The sequence below is a fragment of the Scardinius erythrophthalmus genome, assembly GCF_964197995.2.
Source record: "Scardinius erythrophthalmus genome assembly, chromosome: 25".
Taxonomy (NCBI): Eukaryota; Metazoa; Chordata; class Actinopteri; order Cypriniformes; family Leuciscidae; genus Scardinius; species Scardinius erythrophthalmus.
In genome coordinates this window covers 27651272-27669176 of record NC_138245.1, presented here as the reverse complement: position 1 = coordinate 27669176, position 17905 = coordinate 27651272, and the positions used below count along the sequence as shown (strand labels likewise).

The following is a 17905-nucleotide window of genomic DNA, read 5'->3' as shown; positions in this document are numbered from 1 at the left end:
ATAGATTATCTAATTTGTAAATACTTTACACACTGTAGAATTTTGCTGCTTTGTTTTTATTTTATTATCAGACATGACATGACCTAAAAAAAAACATACTTTAGGCCGACAGAAATAATCACAATCAATACTTAGAAAGGCACCAATCAAAGGGTTGCTATATGTATACATACAGTTTCTGGTGTGCAATTTTAATTGCTATTTCATCACATGGTTTGCCAGCTAAAGCACAATTGCATATGTGTGGGCAAAGAAAATCATATTGATAAACATTCAAATAGCGAAAATTAATTGGTGAGTAATTCCAGCACCCTAAAGCAGAAGGAAATGATGGCAAAGATGGCAATTACATAGCTTTTTGTTCAACCGTTTCCATTTAAAGAAAATGTAATATTATTGAGGTCAGAAGTAAATTTTGCTGAACTCTACAACTGAGTAACAGTGAGGTCAGAGAGCTCCCGCTGCGCAACAACCTGGAACGGTATGAGCCAACATCCAACAAAAGGAGCAGAAGGAAGTCTGTAGTCCCTCACCATCACCCTGAAATTAACAAAATACACTTCTTGAAAATTCATATCCCAAAATACAGGTTTATGGATGTTCAGCTGTATGTTTGTTTGTTTTTTATTACCAAGATGTCTTCACTTCCTTGTCGTTTAACTTTAAAGTTGGTGTTTGTGATCCTGGGATCTCCTCATATTTAATATCAGCTTCTCCTTTAAAAATTATCCACAGACATTGTAATTATTTCCTTGTCATATCATCACTGACAGACCATCTTTGCTATAAGTAGAGATTACGTGCCAATTCATAATGATTGATTAGTGACACTCTTACCTAAAATTCCTGTCGAACCGGCATTTTTTGGCTGCTGCCAAATGGCAGGCCACAGAAAAACTTCATCTTTTTTATGAAGAAGAATGACAACGCGTATGTTTCCCATGGTAACGTCCATTTCATTACTTCGGAGAATCAGAGACACGCTGTTGACACAGAGTAAAGGGCTGTTTGCACCAAGGACGATGACTATAACGTTAACGATAATGGTAGTTTTAATAATCAACAATTTTAATTCTATGAGAATAGGGAAGTCCACAACTATAATGATACCTGCACAGAAGAATAAACTATTTTTTTTTTCAAGTTGATGAACAATAAAAATATAGATAGCTAATCAGAATCCAACCTGCTTTAAAGAGCTTGAGCATGTATGCTGCCTTCACATGCTATAGGAATTATTGTAATACAAGTTTCCTAGTAAAAAATTGGACATGAAAGCCCTTTCAAGTCATATTTACCACTGGGAAGCTCGGGATACCCAAGGTCCCGAGTTGGGGGTGCCATAAACTTTAAACATGACTGAGGGGAGAATGATTGCTGCTGTGACTGCTATACTTCACACACTGGTATTCTTTTATTCTTTCCACAACAGCTACATCCCCTTGTATTGTCATTAAAGTAGTGCATTTTTACCTATATGAATATATAGGTAAAAAACGCATTATATTTTCAATGAATGGGAATGCTAAATATCAGTTTGGCTTTAATAAGATTTTTCACAAGAAATAGGCAAGAATAAACCTGGTGTCCTCCATTCCTGTTCTTCCCGACAACATAGCACTTGAATGCGACGAGCTCGTAATCACAACTTCAGAAGTGGGAACTAGGAAATTTCCGATCGCATGTGAAAACAGCATTAATATTCGAGTTTTAAATTAATTAGTTGTTATTAATTTAATTTAATTAGTTTTAGCAAACATGGTGGCAGGGAGAACAATTGCTGCTGTGACTGGTATTCTACAGGGTGGGCCATTTATATGGATACACCGTAATAACATGGAAATGGTTGGTGATATTAAAGTCCTGTTTGTGGCACATTAGTGTGAGGGGGCAAACTCCTCAAGATGGGTGGTGACCATGGTGGCCATTTAGAAGTCGGCCATCTTGGATACAACTTTTGTTTTTTCAATAGGAAGAGGGCCATGTGACACATCAAACTTATTGGTAATGTCACAAGAAAAACAATGGTGTGCTTGGTTTCAACGTAACTTTATTCGTTCATGAGTTATTTACAAGTTTCTGACCACTTATAAAATGTGTTCAATGTGCTGCCCATTGTGTTGGATTGTCAATGCAACCCTGTTCTCCCACTCTTCACACACTGAATGGCCCCCAAGGTCTCCCGATCTGACCCCCTTAGACTTTTATCTTTGGGGTCATCTGAAGGCAATTGTCTATGGGGTGAAGATACGAGATGTGCAGCACCTGAAACTACGGATACTGGATGCCTGTGCTGGCATTTCTCCTGCGGTGTTGCTATCAGTGTGTGAAGAGTGGGAGAACAGGGTTGCATATATACATTTTACGTTGAAACCAAGCACACCATTGTTTTTCTTGTGACATTACCAATAAGTTTGATGTGTCACATGGCCCTCTTCCTATTGAAAAAACAAAAGTTGTATCCAAGATGGCCGACTTCTAAATGGCCACCATGGTCACCATCATTCTTGAGGAGTTTGCCCCCTCACATTTACTAATGTGCCACAAACAGGACTTTAGTATCACCAACCATTCCCATGTTATTACGGTGTATCCATATAAATGGCCCACCCTGTATATTAACTTTTCCCACAACAGCTACATTGACTTGTATTGTCATATGTATTGTCAGTAGTGCATATTTACATTTTGTATGATTTATGCACAGTGAAAATAGTCTGTATTTAACCTAAATTAAAATCGTCACCAAGCTATCTAGATGTGACCTGGTGTGGTTTCCTCCATGATTCCTATTCTTTCCGACAACAAAGAACTTGAACACGAAGAGCTCGTAATGGCGACTTTAGAAGTGGGACGTGTTTGATAGCAGAATTAAAAGCAGCGGACGACAAAACTGCAGCGTGCTTATATAGACTGATATCGTGCTTTGGTGTTGAAGCTAATATTGCAATCATTATAGTTAACGTTCTTGGTGTGACTCATGGGCCTTAACTGATGAATGCATTCTACCTCAGTATCATAAAAACTGTTAAAAAGAGCTATAAATTAATACCTTGTAATAACAGTATGCAAATTCCCGAATTAACATTTGAACACAATATGCGTTTTTATAGTTGTGTTAAAAAAAATATTCTTGAAGATTTTTTTCTAAAAACTATACAGTTTAAGCATATTACTGTTCTCTCTCGTGGTGGGTGAGGTCTTGATCCCATGAAAACTTCACAGTGTCCTGTCCATCAAAGTAAGTAACCTCACTAGTGCTGAGCAGCAGACGGTGATTAGTTTTGTAATGAATTGCAATCTGACTGAAGCCTTTCCCTCCAAATGACTCAAACTGCCCATTCATAGAAAACCCTGAAGAGTATAGACAAACATCACAGTGAGATTGTGCTTAAATAGAGATAACTAAACTGTGCTAGAACATGCTGGATATCTGACCTGACAGGTCATTTTGTAGGAGTCTGACTTTCTGAGCAAGAGGAACATCGTAACAAAACGGCTTAGCATTACCAAAAGATTTCAAAATCCTAATGCTCTTCACTGAAAAACCAAAAGAGAAGAAATTAAAATAGTGAAATGCATGTTTGATGTCAGATGACAAGCAGATGCACTATACAAGATAAAAAACAATACATAAATAAGACCCATGGCCACGTACATGGAGGAGAGGTTGTCACAGGTTTCCGAGTTGGTAACCCTGCCATGGCTAAAAACAAGAAATAAGGCACGGAAATAAGATCATGAAAGGAAATAAGGAAATATGATCAGGAAAAAAATCACTTGAAACTGTAATAAAAATGTATTGCAAAATATCAACATGGCAGGTTAATTGATTAAGGCTGTACCATCATCTTTGAAGTGAGTCAAATCTGAAGTCTTCAAAACATCTAGAATCACAAACAGGTATAACAGCTATATTCATTCATTTAATGCTCATTTACATATTAGAATACATACAGTTTTCACATACTCATATCCCTTAAATAGCTTCTGGCTCTCGTTGGGTTATGGTTCTCTGTAATAAAAGTTAGAGAATTAATTAAGAAAAGTTAAACCCTTAATCTGATGTCTTTTTTGATGCATATGCATTTATTTAAAAAGTCCCTTTTAATTTTTTTGTTTTATTTTATTTTGTATTTGATTTAATTATTTGTTTGTTTGTTTTATTGTGATTTTTCTGTTTTATAGCTATGCTCAACCTAAGGCTGAACAATTGCTGTTATTCAGAGATTATATACCTGTTTGTTTGTGTTGTGGAAGCAAATAAAAAAAAATGTAAGAGAAGTTGAGTGGGGATTTCAATGTCACACGTATAACAAGGGAAGTGATATACAGTACCTTTTTGCCTTACTCTACTGACATCATGAAATCCTGCAGTGAGGAAAAGACACATCAGACACTGCTTTCCAAATACTTGTAAAGAATATATATAAAAGTATATTTTGTGTTGTTTTCCATAATATGTTCCTTTATTACAATACATCTACACAATAGTTTAAAAGGTTGGGGTCTGTAAGATTGTTTAATGTTTTTGTAAAAAGTATTTTGTGCTCACCAAAGCTGCATTTATTGGATCAAAAATACAGTAAAAACAGTAATAATGTAAAATATTTATAAAGTTTTCTGTTTTAATATATTTTAAAATGTAATTTGTTCCTGTAATGCAAAGCTGAATTTTCAGCAGTCTTCAGTGTCACATGATCCTTCAGATGCTGATTTGCTGCTCAAGAAACATTTCTGATTATTATCTATGTTGGAAACAGCTTAATATAAAATATTAACTGCTTAATATTTTTGATGAAACAACATGTTTTTTTTTAAGATTCTTTGATGAATAGAAAGATGATGAATAAAAAAATTGTCTTTACTGTCCCCTTTTCTTAATTTTATGTGAAACTAAAGTATTCTTAAAAAAAAAAAATAAAAAAAAATCTTATTGACCCGAAACTGTTGAACAGTTGCATAGCAAGTAATAAGTTGTGTGGCAAATGCTTATTACTTAAAGTCACAATTTTCTCAAAATAAGTGATGCTCATATTGTTCTAGGTCTTTATGCATTTTATGCTGTATGTGTTGTGTTTTTTTTTTTTTAATAAGACTGTTTTCATATGTGGGAAAATGTTTGGAAATGTAGGACATAATACAAATCTGTGGACCTGAAGACCTTGCGATACTGGGCATGGACTTTAGTTTTGCTGCTGTACACAGGAGAAACAATATTAGCAAAATATCATGGCGTGAAGATTATTCTGATAAAACAAATACATGTCCAACAGCTCTTTTTCTTTATTTTATCTTACATTTCATAGGTACTGAATCTGCTACTATTTGGTCCCGACGTCTTGTATGCATATTTGGTTTCTCTCCCTCTTTGGGTTTGTGGGCAACCTGCATTTCCTCACCCTGGGGCTTGGTGACCACCATTGATGTAAGCGGTGTGACAAATTTGTACTTCAGAGAAAGTTCAAGGGCGACTTTCTTTGCGTTTTCTTTTTCCAGGCCTTTTAGAAGCACTCTGACATACAGAAAAATCCACAAATGAAGATTTAGTAATACTACGATTCATAAATACAGAGATGGGCCACAGTAGCCTCCTCACTGTTTCATTTTAAATCTCTGCTTTAAACCCATCTATTCACTCTGGCTTTTAACACCAGGTAATCGTGATTGATGTGATTTAAAATGTGTTGTGTGGGCAGTGCACTTTATTTATTTATTTGATTTGATTTAACTTTACTTATTTAATTGTATGTAGTTTTATCTTATTTTATTACTTTTATCCTACTGTTGTGGTGTACAGCACTTTGGAAACCTTGTGTTTGTTTAAATTGTGCTATATAAATAAAGTGGATTGGAGTAGAATCAATGAGAAGTATGTATATTTACTCTTTCTCCAGTAGCTGCTTTACTGTAAGGAAGGCCCATAATCTTTTAATAAAGTTCTCATGTTCAGGTCTGTCACTGTTTAGGTCCTCTGTGGGTACACTGTTTTGATATACCACCTTAGTATTTTTCTAGAAAATAGAAAATAAAGGTCAGAAGCTCAAATTATGATGATCTAGTGTGTTGACACAATGCACACAAATGCCTGTCATTATTTACTCACCCATAAGTCTTTTCAAACCTGTATTCTGATCTTTTTTCCATTAAGCACAAAAATAATTTTTCAAGAATATTCACATCAGGATTATCAGAGAAAAACAACCTAAATATTATAATCGTTTTCGAGTTGGAAAGACATGAGCGTGAGTAAAACATTACAGAATTTCTGGACAAACTATTCCCTTTAAATGTTTAATAAAGACCTTTAAGGTGATGATACACAGGGCAACTTTTTGAGCAATGTTGCTGTCAACGGGCAACCAGATGAGACACACAGGCCCCACGACGATCTAAATTATCCAGATAGAAATTTATTGCCCATTTTCAATGGGAAAGTGCCCAAGCAACAATCGCTCAGCTAGATTGCCCAGCAACTCAAAAAGTTGCCCTGTGTATCATCACCTTAACATTTAAAGGGAATAGTTTGTCCAGAAATTCTCTAATGTTTTACTCACGCTCATGTCTTTCCAACTCGAAAACGATTATAATATTTAGGTTGTTTTTCTCTGATAAATTTCTCTGATTCTTCAGACTAAACATCTTTTAAATGTCTGTAAGGCAGGGATGGGCAACATTGGTCCTGGAGTGCCGCTTTCCTGCAGAGTTTAGCTCCAACCCTGATAAAAAAACTCACCTGCCTTAGTAATCCTGAAGACACAGATTAGCTTGTTCAGGAGAGATTGATTAGGGCTGGAGATTGACTAAACTCGCCAGGACCGACGTTCCCCATCCCTGCTGCAGGTGGTAGTGGTTATCTTACCGATAATGCAATGACCTCATTGGTGAAACTTTCCAAACTGTTATCAGTGATATGACCAGCAACCACAATCTCAGAACCATTGTAGTACTGGCTGAAAGTGGTTTGGGTTAAATTGGCCACCCCTTGGTAGTTAAGGTGGACATCAGTCAAGAGTGGAGTGGCCACTTCCTCGTAGAAGCCCTACCAGAATGAAATTATGTAAATACAAGGATATACACAGAAACCATTTAAGTTAAGTGTATGTTTAGCACTGGCAACAGCAAATGGCATATTGGGAAATGAGCCAAGCTGGACTCAAACCCAAGTCGCTATCCCAGAAAAGTCCTTTGTTTAGTCTATATCTGACCTTCAGTTGTAGATCGGCATCAGAATCCTCATAGATCCGGCGAGCAACGCCTTTATTTTCCAATGACAACTTCTCCAGGAACTCAAAGCTGACATCAAACCCAAAACCCAAACTGTATAAAGGAAATTTTCCACCAATGGCCTTTTTCACATTTTGCTGAATCATCGCTGGGTTGGTCACACCTTTTCACAAAAAAGGAAGAGGGTTTTAGTCATGATGATGAAGAAAAGCTGACATCTTACTGCTAAATGCATACTCCAGGATATTTTAGTGTACTAAATCATTGTAGGCATACATTATTATTTTTTCTGAAAAGATTGTGCTGTGTTGGTGACTTCATATGCAATGCAGTATTTAAAGAGCAACTTGCAGGTTAAATTTATAACTGAATTAATACTTGATATTGTCTGAAGAGGTTTTTTTAAAAACACATATGTAGAAATTACTAATGAAATCTAATTGGTTGTAGAGATTTTGATGAAAATGTGCTAGGCTCTGGAATACGCCTTTCCCCCTATATAGCAACGCGTCATATGACGTATGCCGAGGTAAATATGAGCTCGCGTTCAGCCAGCGCTCTCATTGTGGGTGTAGTAGTTAGAGCAGTAGTGAGCGACAGAGAAAGTTTTAGATCGAGTTTTAGAGAAGCCATAATGGTAAATGATTGTGTTTGTGCTGGTTGCACAAAATCCAGCCTGTCAGGACATCGTGTCCATCATTTTCCTTCTAGGAAAAACAAGGCTTTTCGTTCTTGGGTGCGTTTTGTTCAGGTGAAGAGAGCAGACTTCACTGCCGCGTCTGTCACCGCACACTCGGTCGTTTGTGGCGCACATTTCACTCCGGAGAATTATGCACACATCTTCGGGTTCTCCCGCCGGATGTAGACGCGAGCACAACATCAACTGGCAAACGCAATGTAAGCGGAACGAAACTGAGCTACTCGTTATTGTGTTTGTGTGGACTGTTTATCAGTTTGGACCAGTGCAGCGCGAGCAACACTGTAGCCTAACTGCGAGATCCAGTAAATAAAGCATTTGAATTCGCCACTGAAGTAATAACATCGCTGCGAGATCTAGTGAGAAATATTCACATTTCTCCGTTATTAACGGATCAATATTCACATTTCTCCGTTATTTCTCCGAACAGCGCTGACGTGGAAATCAGGAATAAACATTGTGCAATGAATGAACGAACTATCCAGTGTCCACAGATCAGCAACATTCACCATGGCCTTACTGTAGTAACACTAAGTGCAACCATGGAAGTTTGGCATTTTCCACTAAGGCCCAGTATGCATCCACCTCCCTGCAACACTGACTTTCCTCAGCTGTAAACATTGCCTCGCATTTCCCACACAAGCACCTATGGAACAAAAAATGTTAGCAGGAATAAATATCTCTCTGTCTCTCGATGAGAAACCGCTAAGTTATATCACGTAACGTTAGTCTGGGCGGATATTAATGAGCATGACAAACGCCTGATCGAAGCTTAGTTTCTGTTATTGTAAGTTCCAATATGTTCTGTCTAACATTAATCCTGGCCTGTCCCTGCTCTCTTGGCAGCCTAGCAGGCTCATAATTGTATGGCTGTGGTCCGTCAACAATTTCCTCAGCGTCCGAAATGTCATTGCAATCCATTTTTCTCTGTTGTTTGAATCGACCGCTCTCCCTCGTGCTACGTCACGACTCTCGCCCGTCACGCCCATTTTCAGATGCGGAAGTAAAATTTTCTCATAAAAACGACTCCAGAAGCCACTGTAGCGTATTTATAATTTTTTTTTTAAGAAAATCTAGTTCCTACATTATTTTTCTATACATTGACTTGTTGGGTCTTCTAACCTGCAAGTTGCTCTTTAACCCTAACCTATTAATATACAAGTGTGCATGCATGAGTGAATCAGTTATTTTGTGCCTGTAGTGGGATCTCCGTCAGTCAGCAGGATCAGGATGGATGCGGATCCCTCTTGTGGGGCTCTGTTGATCATGTCCACAGCTTTTAGTACTGCAGCATTTATGTCTGTGGCTGAAAGGAAAGAAATGTTACAAATAAATGTCATTCAGTTAAACAAGGGTGGTCATAAGTCTAGGATGTCTAGGTGTAATATTTTAGATCAGCTTGAGTTGCTTTAGACTTGGCCATGCGACTACTGAAATTGTGTCAATTGGGCCATAATTTTCTTTTGAGGGTGTTTTTTTTCTCATAATGACACCCATTTATTAATCTAAAATGCTTTTGTTCTGTTGGCTGATGGTGAACACTTTACATCCTCCACTCGTAATTCTCTTCACGAACGTCTTTGCTTCTTCCACATTTCCTTCAGTAGCTTTGAGAAGTTCAGGTTTCCAGGTATGAATTTGACGGCTGAACGTGATCAGTCCAAAGAGGTCACCCTCTGCAAGGTCACTCAAAATACTCAGCATTGCCAAACGAGTCTAAAACGCAATGCTTCATTAGTTACCATTTATGAAACCATAACTATATGAATAGGAATAATCTCTTAGAATTCAACAATTCACCAAGTATAACACAAAATTAGAAATGACTGAAAAAGAAATTCACCTGCTCTATTTTTTTGCCCATCATAGAGCCACTCTTGTCAATGATAAACACCACATTTTTGGGAATGCGCTGAATATCTGTAGGTGCAAAGTAGTGGACAAAGTAGCCATTTGATGCCTGAAAAAGAGGACAGGTGACAAGCCTGGGCTGGGAGTGAGACTTATGTCAGTGTGAACACTTTCCGGTCGTCATCATGAACACGTGTCTCAATGCCAGTTTAAATACCTAAGTGCACAACATACCTTCAGATCTCCACTTTGTTTTAGTCTCTCAACATCATACATAATGATCAGGTTGCCATTCAGACCATTTTTACTACAGTCAACACACTTTGTTTGCTGGTCACGAGTGGGGTAGAACTTCACCCATGCCTAAGATTGCAAAACGGCAGACGGTTTCATTCATTTCATTTCATCATATAAACATTAAAGGAGAACTCCGGTCAATTTTAACATTGAGCTAATTTTTTTGTACATTTGGAGTGCTGTCAATACAGAGAACAACGACCAAAAAAAAAAAAATTCCATTTTTTTTCTTACATCTTTGTCTGCTTTGATGGTTGTGACAGCATTGGTCAGATCTTTAGTGTTCAGACCACCTTTGACCTCCAAGAAGGAAATTCCTGGATTCTCATGAATGTGTACGTCAATCTATCCAAAATAAAACATTTTGCTTTCTATTTCATTATGATGAACAAAAAATTCCATCATCAACAAATCTTCATTATAACAATCTTGATTTGTTTCATCTTCTACCTTGAAGTCCGCCACCGGCTGCATTGGTTGGGCATTGATGAGTAGCTCATATTTGCCAAGGCGACGCTTTAGCAGTTCTTCGTAAGTCAACTCAAAAGTCACTTTACTAAAAGCAGCCACCGTCACTGAAGTTTTAAAGTCTTCTAAAGTCCTTCCAACAGCACTGATATAGAAATAGAATATTTAATATTCCCAAAATAAATACATTTTATTGTTCTAAATTGAATTTAGTTTAATGCATTGCTAACTAAATTAACAATATCTTACATTTATATTTTACATACATTTATGCATTTGGCAGATGCGTTTAATCAAAGTGACTAACATTGCAATGAAGTTGGGCCTATAGTCCATGCGAATCATGACCTTGGCATTGCTAGTGCCATGCTCTACCATTTGAGCAACAGGAATTAAAATACCAAGTACCTGATCAGTCCAGCACTTTCTCCTCGAGATACTGCTTCACTGTACTCCCGCTGAGCTTCCACTTTTTCCTTTACAACTCCATCATATATCTTCCCCTCTATGGTCCTAATGCGAAAAGGACAGTAATCAGCAATGGAAATCAGGAACTGGGGTTTTTAGATAAACGGAAAAGCTAAAATAAATGCACTAAATTGTTAATAGTGTAATTAGGTACGCCTGGCTGTTCATATGTGAATAGTATATAAGAGAAAATGGAATTATTGCTTGAACATTTTAATGGTTTGGATTTCGTTTGAGTATTTACTTACATTCTAAACTGGCTGATGAATGCATTCTTGGGTATATAGACCTCAAAATGGACCTCTTGAGAGTCATTCAACAGGTTTGCCACGCGGCTTGTGATGACCGTGGTAGCATAGCGGCTGGTGATCGTCGAGTTAATGTGGAAGCTGTAAATATCTATATGTTGTTTCTGAATTAAAGTGAACAAGTATCAGTGCTCTTGTGCCAGGTTTTTATTATATTTTTGTTAATAGAACCAGCTAACACAGCAAGAACACTCTCTTTCACATAGAATGTCAAGTGTATTGGCATTAACCTTTCTCAGAAAACAATACAACCCCAAACATACTCATGTGGACTTTCTCCTCAAACATGATCAGTTATTTAAACTGTATTTTGAGCGGACCAAACCTTTTACACAGATTTGTAATGTCCAAGGGTGTAGCCTATTCATTTTGTTTTGTTCCATTTTTTTTTTTTTGCTTTATTCTCTCTCAAGTAACTATTTGGAGAATAACAGTTTGTAAAGTCAAGAATACAGAAAACTAAGAAATAATACATTTCCCCTTAATGCACTTGTTTGTAACCTGTTGATTTACCTTGTTTGTAGCAGCCAAGTTGACACAAGTGAACAGAAGGCCAAACAAAGTTAGTCTCAGTGCAGCTTTGTCCATGGTGAACTGAGAAGAAATGCAAAAAGAACATCAAACAGACAACTGTAATGAAGCCACTATTGGTTATCAATGGCAGGGCATAGACACTGCCCCTTTTATAAATGCCCTTATATGGTAGAAACCAATACATATGTTATTCAAACATGTAAGGCATAGGCTAGGCCTACTAATAAGAAGCCCACTGATAAATAAATATGAAATAGAGACAGAGTGATGCAAATATATCTGTTATATTTCATTAATTTTCATTAATAAATTAATTTCATTATTATTATTATTATTATTATTATTATTATTTATTATTGTTATTATTATTATTATTAGGCTATTATTATTATGTGTGTATGTGTTGTAAATGTGTAGGCTATAGCATTATTAATGCTTTGTTTGGCAATGTAAAGAGATGCCAGCTGCCTTTGTGAATGAACAAAGTGAGGTCGATTTGAAGGTAAGTGTTAAAAAACTCGTGCAACTGCACAAACGGAAAGATTATAACAAAGGAGACTTTTATTATGCAATTTATTTGCGACACTGGGGCTATTAACGGTCACATTAGAGAGAGGGAAATTATTATGTCAGACTAAAAAGAAATTCTTATTTATTTTTACTCAATAATTACATACTTTTTGTAGTGAATCACAGGCTGACACTTACCTCATTTAGGGATATTTGGATATATTCAAAAGTTTTTGTACAAACTTTATCAGTCTTTTTTGTCAGCTACACTGAGGGGGAAACGAATCACGTAGGCCCTAGGCTATACGGTAGTTTTGTCCTCTTCGGGGTTTTTTCTTTCTTGGTCTCTCTGTGGAAATCGATAAAATGTTATACAAGCAATGTTTTGATGCGGTAATTTACAGAGATTACAATTATTTGTCTGTCTGTATGCCTATCGATTATCCACAGTAACAAGAACTATGAATTCCTCCGATCCAGTAGACATTTCTCACAGGAATGAGGATTCAGCACTCGGAGGAAAGATAAAACGTATCAGTTACCTAACGTAACCTCTGTTCTCTCTAGAAGAGGGAACGAGTATTGCGTAAGTATAGCTTACGCTGCGGGAAAGTCATCTTTTCTCGAGATATGAAGCCAAAAAATTATCCTTAATTTTTAATAATCTTGTCAACGCAGTGCAGCAGCATGCAGACCTAGAGCAGGCATTCTAGCGTGCTCATTGGCTGCCCTGCGGCAACTGCAGCAGCCTATCGCTGAGCCCTTGGCGTGACGTCACGTCCAATGAGCGCGCTTGGCACGTTAGTATTACGCGTTAGTAACTACTAACATGGACAAGACCGAAGAGCTGTCCAAAGACACTAGAGACAAAATTGTACACCTGGAAGGCTGGAAAGGGCTACGGGGAAATTGCCAAGCAGCTTGGTGAAAAAAGGTCCACTGTTGGAGCAATCATTAGAAAATGGAAGAAGCTAAACATGACTGTCAATCTTCCTCGGACAGGGGCTCCATGCAAGAACTCACCTTGTGGGGTCTCAATGATCCTAAGAAAGGTGAGAAATCAGCCCAGAACTACACGGGAGGAGCTGGTCAATGACCTGAAAAGAGCTGGGACCACCGTTTCCAAGGTTACTGTTGGTAATACACTAAGACGTCATGGTTTGAAATCATGCATGGCACGGAAGGTTCCCCTGCTTAAACCAGCACATGTCAAGGCCCATCTTAAGTTCCAGAGGAGTCATGGGAGAAAGTCATGTGGTCAGATGAGACCAAAATAAAACTTTTTGGTCATAATTCCACTAAACGTGTTTGGAGGAAGAAGAATGATGAGTACCATCACCAACACCATCCCTACTGTGAAGCATGGGGGTGGTAGCATCATGCTTTGGGGGTGTTTTTCTGCACATGGGACAGGGCGACTGCACTGTATTAAGGAGAGGATGACCGGGGCCATGTATTGCGAGATTTTGGGGAACAACCTCCTTCCCTCAGTTAGAGCATTGAAGATGGGTCGAGGCTGGGTCTTCCAACATGACAATGACCCGAAGCACACAGCCAGGATAACCAAGGAGTGGCTCTGTAAGAAGCATATCAAGGTTCTGGCGTGGCCTAGCCAGTCTCCAGACCTAAACCCAATAGAGAATCTTTGGAGGGAGCTCAAACTCCGTGTTTCTCAGCGACAGCCCAGAAACCTGACTGATCTAGAGAAGATCTGTGTGGAGGAGTGGGCCAAAATCCCTCCTGCAGTGTGTGCAAACCTGGTGAAAAACTACAGGAAACGTTTGACCTCTGTAATTGCAAACAAAGGCTATTGTACCAAATATTAACATTGATTTTCTCAGGTGTTCAAATACTTATTTGCAGCTGTATCGTACAAATAAAAGTTAAAAAATCAAACATTGTGATTTCTGGATTTTCTGTCATTTTCTCCGATCGCTACACTGGTGTCAGAAGTGGGATTTGTTGGTTGATTTCCAACATTGTTTTGCATTTGGGGAAGGAGATGTGGGGCGAACACACCTGGTGCAGCACGAAATTGAGACTGGTGATGCCATGCCCATTAGGCTGCGGCCCCGGAGGCTCCTTTTTGCCCGCCAGGACGCTGCTGATAAGGCCTTGTTAGACATGCAGCGAGCAGGGATTATTGAGCTGTCCGAGAGCGCGTGGGCCGCACCGGTGGTCATGGTGCCTAAGAAGGGGGGGCAGTGGAGGTTTTGCGTTGACTATAGGCGCCTTAATGAGGTCACTAGGAAGGACTCATACCCTATCCCTCGTGTGGATGAGTCATTGGATCTCGTAACTGGGTCGTTATGGTTCACTTCACTGGACCTGCGCACTGGTTACTGGCAGGTACCACTTTCTCCCGACGCTAGACCGAAAACTGCTTTTTGTTCGAGCAGGGGGCTATGGCAGTTCAGGGTGCTCTGCTTTGGCCTTTGCAATGCACCAGCCACTTTTGCCAGGTTAATGGACAGGGTGTTATCGGTCAGTATTCCGCGGTCAGAGTGTCTGGTGTACCTGGATGACATCCTGGTCCATGGCAGTTCATTTCAGACCGCGTTGGAGGCACTCCGGCGTGTGCTGGTTCGCATAAGCGAGTCTGGCTTGAAACTGCACCCAGAGAAATGTCATTTGTTTAGGAGGGAGGTGACGTTTTTGGGGCACAAGCTGGGGAGCCAAGGTATTGGCCTGATGGAAGAGAAGGTGCAGGCGGTAAGCAGCTGGCCCACTCCTACAACCTCACAGCAGGTCAAAAGTTTCTTAGGGTTGGCCTCATATTACAGGAGGTTTGTGCAGGGTTTTTCCAGCATCGCAGACCCTCTTTTCCGCCTGCTGAAGAAGGACAAGTCCTTTGCTTGGACTGAGGAGTGTCAAAACTCTTTTGACGCCCTGAAACATGCTCTGGTCACAGCCCCTGTACTGGTTCCCCCTGACCTCGCACTGCCCTTCATTCTTGACACGGACGCCAGCAATGTGGGTATGGGGGCGGTTCTCTCTCAGGCAGGGGTTGGGGGAGAGCGAGTTGTGGCCTACTTCAGTAAAGTTTTCAATAAGGCCGAACACAGATACTGTGTCACCAGACGGGAACTTGTTGCGGTGCTGTTTGCAGTCCGACACTTTAAGTATTACCTGTGCGGGCTACCTTTCACTGTACGCACTGATCATTCAGCTCTCCAATGGCTAATGTCATTCAAAGAGCCAGAGGGCCAGCTGGCACGCTGGATTGAGGAACTCCAGGCATACAATATGAGAGTAGTCCACCGACCAGGGTCAGGCCATACAAATGCAGATGCTCTTTCTCGTCGACCATGCTTTGCTGTCGGGTGTCGCTACTGTGATAAAAGAGAAGCCAGGGAAAGAGAGCTGGAGGAACCGGATGCCAGTGGGGCTTCTGTGGTTTGCAAGCTTGGCGATACGCCAGCGTGCTTGATGGTGGGGACAGTGGGAGTAGAGGACTGGAGGCGGCTGCAAGAGGAAGATGCGGACCTGCAGCCTGTAATCCAATGGGTCAAAACACAACAGCGACCTCTGTGGGAGGAAGTGGCCATTCTCTCTTTGTCCACGAAAAACTTATGGACAAAATTCAAAGAACTGCGTCTGCAAGACGGGGTGTTAGAGAGTGGAAAGACCCTGCTACGGGGGAGGGGAGGTGGCAGGTGGTGGTACCCATGTCGCTGCGGGAGGGGGTTATAAGGGCTGCCCACGGAATGGTGGGGTCTGGACACTTTGGGGTTTCAAAAACACTCAAACGTGTCAGAAAGAGTTTTTACTGGGGGCTTGTGAGGAGAGATGTGGAGGATTTTTGTCGGCGGTGTGATGGTTGCACTGCCCGCAAGGGCCCGTCTGGCCAGTCCCTCGCTCCCTTACAACAGTTCCCCGTAGGAGGCCCAATGGAGAGAGTGGGGGTGGATGTAATGGGTCCTTTTCCATGTTCGGAGAGGGGTAACAGGTTTGTGCTGACGGCTATGGATTATTTCACTAAATGGCCAGAAGCTTACGCACTACCTGACCAAGAAGCAGAGACAGTGGTGAACGCGTTGGTGGATGGCGTGTTCAGTCGGTTCGGGGTTGCTGAATCCATACACAGCGATCAAGGCCGAAATTTTGAGTCACGTGTCTTCTCGCTGATGTGTGAGAAATTAGGGATTCACAAAACAAGAACCACCCCTTTGCATCCCCAAAGTGATGGCCTCGTTGAGAGGTTTAACAGGACACTGGCGGAACAGCTGGCCATTGTGTCTGCCAAGCATCAACGAGATTGGGATACGCACTTGCCATTTATCCTAATGGCGTGCCGATCCGCTGTGCAGGACTCAACCTCTTGCACACCCGCCCTTTTGATGTTGGGGCAGGAGATCAGAACACCTGGGGAAATGGCTTTTGGGAGGCCACCTGATGCGCCTGCTGTGCCCCCGGGCCCTGAGTATGCTAGGAAGCTTCAGGACTCATTGGAAGCCGCTCATTATTTTGCAAGGAAGCAGTTGTTAAAAGCGGGGACCCGGCAGAAGCGAAATTATGACCTGAAATCAAAAGGGCGGCATTTCACAGCAGGAGAGCTGGTGTGGGTATACAGCCCTCAGAGAAAGAAGGGCAGGTGCCCTAAACTGGATTCCAAGTGGGTGGGACCATGCAGTGTTCTGGAGAGAATCGGAGAAGTGGTTTACCGAGTTCAGTTGCCTCCGAGGGGTAGGAAGGTGGCTGTGCACCGAGACAGATTGGCACCTTATAGAGGAGGTGCCACTACAGCCCAAACACCGGCCACCTCTACAGTTGTGCCTACCCCAGAGGGTGGACCAGGACCCCAGGCGAGCACTTCCAGTCCTCTGGCAGACCCACATACAGCCACACCAGCTCTTGAGCTGCAAACCTCGCATTCATATAGCCCGGTTTCAGTTACACAGGAAGGGCAACTGCGGCCTCAGCGTGTCAGAAGGCCGCCAAGACGGTTCAGGGACTTTGTTTGTTCCCTCGAGGTCGAGGAACTTTGTGAAGGGGGAGCAGTGTAGCAAGTCTAAAGACTGTTTATGTTCAATATCAGGTGCAATCTTGATGCATGTATTTTTATTTCATGTGTTATGTGTTCTGGTTTTGTGGGACTTTAAGGCGAGGGCTGTTCTTCTGATGAACGAGCCTGCGCAGTTATGCAGGGCGGGGTTGTTCACGAGGAAGTTCCGGAAGATTGGGTTTCGCGGTTCTGTTGTAATGTGAGGCAAGAGCATCGGCCACACAGGTGCTCACGTTAATAAAAGAGCCTTGGGACTATAAAGTGAGTCTGTCATTTTCTCCAATCGCTACAATATATATAGAGAGATATATATATCTCAAATACATACATTGATGGCTCATTGTTCGAAGTTGATCTGCATCCAATTTGACAAGCATTAAAACCATTGTTGCATTTTTCCCTTACCAGTAGGCCTACTACATGTGAAAACAAAAACAGCACAGTTTTACCTTTAAGAGATTTTGCATTGGTTAATGCAGTTTAATAAATATTTCATAAATAAATATTAGATATAAGACTTTTGTACACCCAAATAGTTGA

The 17905-nt window shown here is 40.6% G+C and overlaps 1 protein-coding gene across 2 annotated transcripts; it reads right to left on the bottom strand.

Annotated features, from left to right (window-relative positions):
- Window positions 1-36: 36 nt before the first annotated feature.
- itih3b.1 (inter-alpha-trypsin inhibitor heavy chain 3b, tandem duplicate 1) lies at window positions 37-11908 on the bottom strand. Of its 2 annotated transcripts, XM_081357919.1 has the most exons (23): window positions 11830-11908; window positions 11257-11420; window positions 10949-11053; window positions 10523-10685; window positions 10307-10417; window positions 10010-10138; window positions 9768-9884; window positions 9472-9640; window positions 9120-9230; window positions 7209-7390; window positions 6863-7042; window positions 5887-6014; window positions 5301-5515; window positions 5157-5198; window positions 4339-4371; window positions 3971-4015; window positions 3846-3887; window positions 3659-3706; window positions 3439-3540; window positions 3177-3354; window positions 838-983; window positions 632-716; window positions 37-540 (listed from the first exon to the last, which is right to left on the bottom strand). In XM_081357919.1, exons 1-23 carry the CDS (start codon window positions 11902-11904, stop codon window positions 426-428), a joined length of 2685 nt encoding a protein of 894 aa, XP_081214045.1. In that variant the 5' UTR covers window positions 11905-11908; the 3' UTR covers window positions 37-425. The 2 variants fall into 2 exon arrangements, with proteins under 2 accessions (XP_081214045.1, XP_081214046.1); XM_081357920.1 differs by lacking the exon at window positions 3971-4015 and having other exon boundaries at window positions 45-540; window positions 11830-11907.
- Between the last annotated feature and the right edge of the window lie 5997 nt (window positions 11909-17905).